Genomic DNA, 3781 nt, shown 5'->3' on the forward strand with positions numbered 1-3781 from the left:
GCGTATACTGAATCATGATTACATGATTGAACCCAGGTCTTCTAGACAAGTGAATAATGCTTTGATCAAAGGCATGATCTTTCTCTGCTCTGTATGTATGTGTGTATTTGTGTGTTTGTGAGTGTGAATGCATGTTTGATATAAGTTCTCAGGCTGATATAAAACTAGTGGCAATTTTCTGCCACATCCTCCTCAGTGCTGATGTTGCAGGTTAAGCTATGGGATAAGGTTAATTTATCAGCCTACTCAACACTCTGACAGATTTCAGACTTTAAGCTGAATCATCCATTTTGTTAACATTCTCAAAAAAATTTCTCTGAAGCTTATAGTTGACATGTGCAGTTACTACCCTGACATTATACATAGCGATTTAATTCTTCCACCTAAGGCATAACTGGAGTACTTTTCAATGAAACTGGAAAAAATAATATTTTAATTATTATTTTGTCTGCCCTTCTGGACTTCTGGGATGTGTTGTGGTGACTAAAGGAGGCTTACATTTTTAATTCAGATTCAGCTTTAATTTTCTTTCTAAATCCAGCAGCATGAGAACTAGCATTATCATTTAAAGAAATAATTAGTTGCTTCTTCTTTCTTTAATTTTCATTCCTCCTAAAAAATTATTTACTTAATAGTCAGTGTTTGTAGTTATTCATGCCCTGGTAATGTCAGAGAGGTAAGAAATCTGTACGCCCAGAAAACAATCAGTTGCCATGAGTTAGAAAACTACCTCATTGGTCCAAATAATGATTTATTTAATATATGTTATGATTCAGGCACCTGTTCGTATTCTGGATAACATAATACAAACTAAGATTTTCCCACGTGCAGCAACTAATAGATGAATAGAGAATCACAGATTAAAAACATAAATAAATAGTTCCAGAAGGAAAAGTGAAGCTTAGTTATATGGATGATGGACTCTAAACAAATGCTTGGCCCTCACTCTCCAGGTTTACCTTGCTGACAGTGACCACATGGTATCTGATGGTCATCCACTCCCCCCTTCCCCTATTCACCTATGGCAGGTACTATATTTGAGGAGCAGAAGTCCTTGTTCCTTGTTGGGAACACCAAGAATGAAGTTGAGTCCCTGTGTTATAGCAGAGTTCAAGACGAAGTTGTGTAGCAATCAAAACAGCATAGTTCAAGGGCTGTAAACTCTCTTACACTGTATGTAATAAACAGCACAGTAAATCAGCTGCCAGGAACAGGGAAGTTCTTTAACTTTGGAAGTAATTTCAACTTTACCTTTTGTTAACACACATAGAGAAACATGTTCAGTTCTCAAATACAGTGCCCCAACATATAGAGCAGCTTTATGAACTTCATAGTGTTTTTATAGTAACAGCACAAAGGAAATTATAGATCAAAGCATTTTAAAACTACAAGAAACCCAAGTAAAAAGTTACATCAACAAAGGAATCTCATCTGAAGTCCTCAGAAGCTGTCTAATAACACACTTAGCTTTTCCCCTGGTGGAGAGCTTTAATTTAGTATATTCCAAAGGGTTTATCTGTTTGGGAATACGCGATCTGGTACAGGGATGGGGGAGGGATCGACCTCTAGAGTCTAAAGATAACCATGTCAAACTGTAGCCAGACGACATCCCAAAGTGGCTATAGTCATTGAAGCTTTTATCACTTGGTCAGCTATTCATACTACTTCTTTTAATAATTCCCACACAGACTTCTAAAGAGCATTTTGTTTCAGTGTTTGAGAATTGATTTGGGTTTTGGAAGTCATGTAATTATATCTATTATTCATTTTTCTGTTAGGGAATATGAAGACGTACTCAGATGACAAGCACAATGGGACTGAGGCAACTGAGTTTACTCTTTTGGGACTAAGCACCCAGCCAGAGTTGCAGCCAATTCTTTTCGTGGTGTTTCTCATGATTTATCTCATCACACTGACAGGGAACATTGGCATGATCTTATTAATCAGGTTCACTCCCCGGTTGCAAACCCCCATGTATTTTTTCCTGACCCATTTGGCATGTGTGGATATTTTTTACTCAACAAATGTCTCTCCTCAGATGCTTGTCAATTTTCTGTCTGAGAAAAAGACCATTTCTTACATAGGGTGTCTGGTTCAGTGTTTTGTTTTTGTTACTCTGCTCCTAACTGAATATTACATGCTCGGTGCTATGGCCTATGACAGGTACATGGCAATTTGCAACCCCCTACATTACAGCACAAAAATGTCCCGGCCAGTTTGCATTTGCTTGGTTACTTTCCCTTACTTCTGGGGTTCAATGGTGGGCACAATGCAGGTGATATTGACCTCACGGCTATCCTTTTGCGGACCCAACACCATGAACCATTTCTATTGTGCTGACCCTCCCCTCTTGATGCTAACGTGTTCTGACACTTACATCAAGCAAACTGCCCTGTTTGTGTCAGCTGGGATCAATCTCACCTTTTCCCTTCTCATCATCCTCATCTCCTACATTTTTATCTTCATCACCATTATAAGGATCTGTTCCAGTGAAGGGCAGCACAAGGCTTTCTCCACCTGTGGCTCACATCTGACAGCTGTCACTGTTCTAGGGGTCCCTCTTCTGCATGTATCTGAGAGCAGCAAATGAGAGGTCTGTTGAGCAAGGCAAAATTGTGGCAGTGTTTTGTATTTTTGTGAGTCCCATGGTGAATCCATTTATTTACAGCCTGAGAAACAAGGATGTGAAGCAAGCTCTGAGAAGAGTGTGTATAAGAACCCTCTGTAAAGTAGAGAAAAATTCGGCACCTACAGTAGCTCATTAAAAGCAAAACACACCTTCAGTTTTAATAGACACTATGATGCTGAGAAGCAGAGAACAAGAAAAAGATGAAAATCATGTAAATACAGTACTTATATACAATATTCCCTCCAAAATTTGAATTAAAAAGGTTTTTTTTCTGATTTGTTTTACTTAACTATGGTTCTTTGGAGTGGTAAGAATAGGTTTTGAGTGTATAACTTGGAATCAAGTGAATATAAGTGAAATTACATATTTGAAAGTTGTTGGAAAATCTGATCGAGAGGAAATGTAATCCCAGACATCATCTCTCACAATTAAACATATCTTAAGCAACCACAGTCTTGCTTGATAATTTCTCTCTAACATGTCTTCATTAGCATATAGGCTCTTAGTTTCACTTTGCAGATCTGAATTGAGTGACACCTAGAAACTTTTTTTTTTTAACCCGAGGTGAGTTACAATATACTCCCTGAACTTAAAAACATGATTTCTGTTCATGCGATAACCATACATTACATTTTAGCATATAAATTCTTTTTTTAATATTAAGGTAACGTTTTCTCTATTCTTCATGAAGATCTCTATACATTCAAGTTTCTGATTGCAAGTGGTTACTAAACAAAAATTATCCGCAAAGTAACAGATAATCTTTTTTTTCTTTTCACATTGTTTTTTTTATTGTTTGTTATTATTATTTACGTTTTATCAACTCTGCATCCCAGCTGCATCCTGCTCCCCCATTCCCTCTCAATCCCACCCTCCCTCCCTCTCTCAGCTTCTCCCTGCCCCTTTCCAAGTCCACAGGACTGGGGAGGACCTCCTCCCTTTTCATCTAGCCCTGTTTTATCAGGTATCTTCAGGGCTGGCTGCAAAGTCCTCCTCTGTGGCCTAGCAGAACTGCTCCTCCCTTGGGTAGCATTCCCTTATGCTGAGGAGAGACTGGGAGTAGTTGCCATCAAGCACTGGTCAAAAGCACAAATTATCAGTCATTTTTTGGAAGATAAATTCCACCAGAAGAAATCAGCTTGAATTTTAAAA

The 3781-nt window shown here is 38.2% G+C and overlaps 1 protein-coding gene across 1 annotated transcript; it reads left to right on the forward strand.

Annotated features, from left to right (window-relative positions):
* Positions 1–1783: 1783 nt before the first annotated feature.
* On the forward strand, positions 1784–2765 carry LOC129671582 (olfactory receptor 5M11-like). The gene is given in 2 exon segments (XM_055600652.1): positions 1784–2544; positions 2546–2765. Coding segments are annotated over 2 exon segments (981 nt in total).
* The last annotated feature ends 1016 nt before the right edge of the window (positions 2766–3781 follow it).

The sequence above is a fragment of the Psammomys obesus genome, unplaced genomic scaffold (genome assembly GCF_907164565.1).
Source record: "Psammomys obesus unplaced genomic scaffold, mPsaObe1.curated_primary_1811, whole genome shotgun sequence".
Taxonomy (NCBI): Eukaryota; Metazoa; Chordata; class Mammalia; order Rodentia; family Muridae; genus Psammomys; species Psammomys obesus.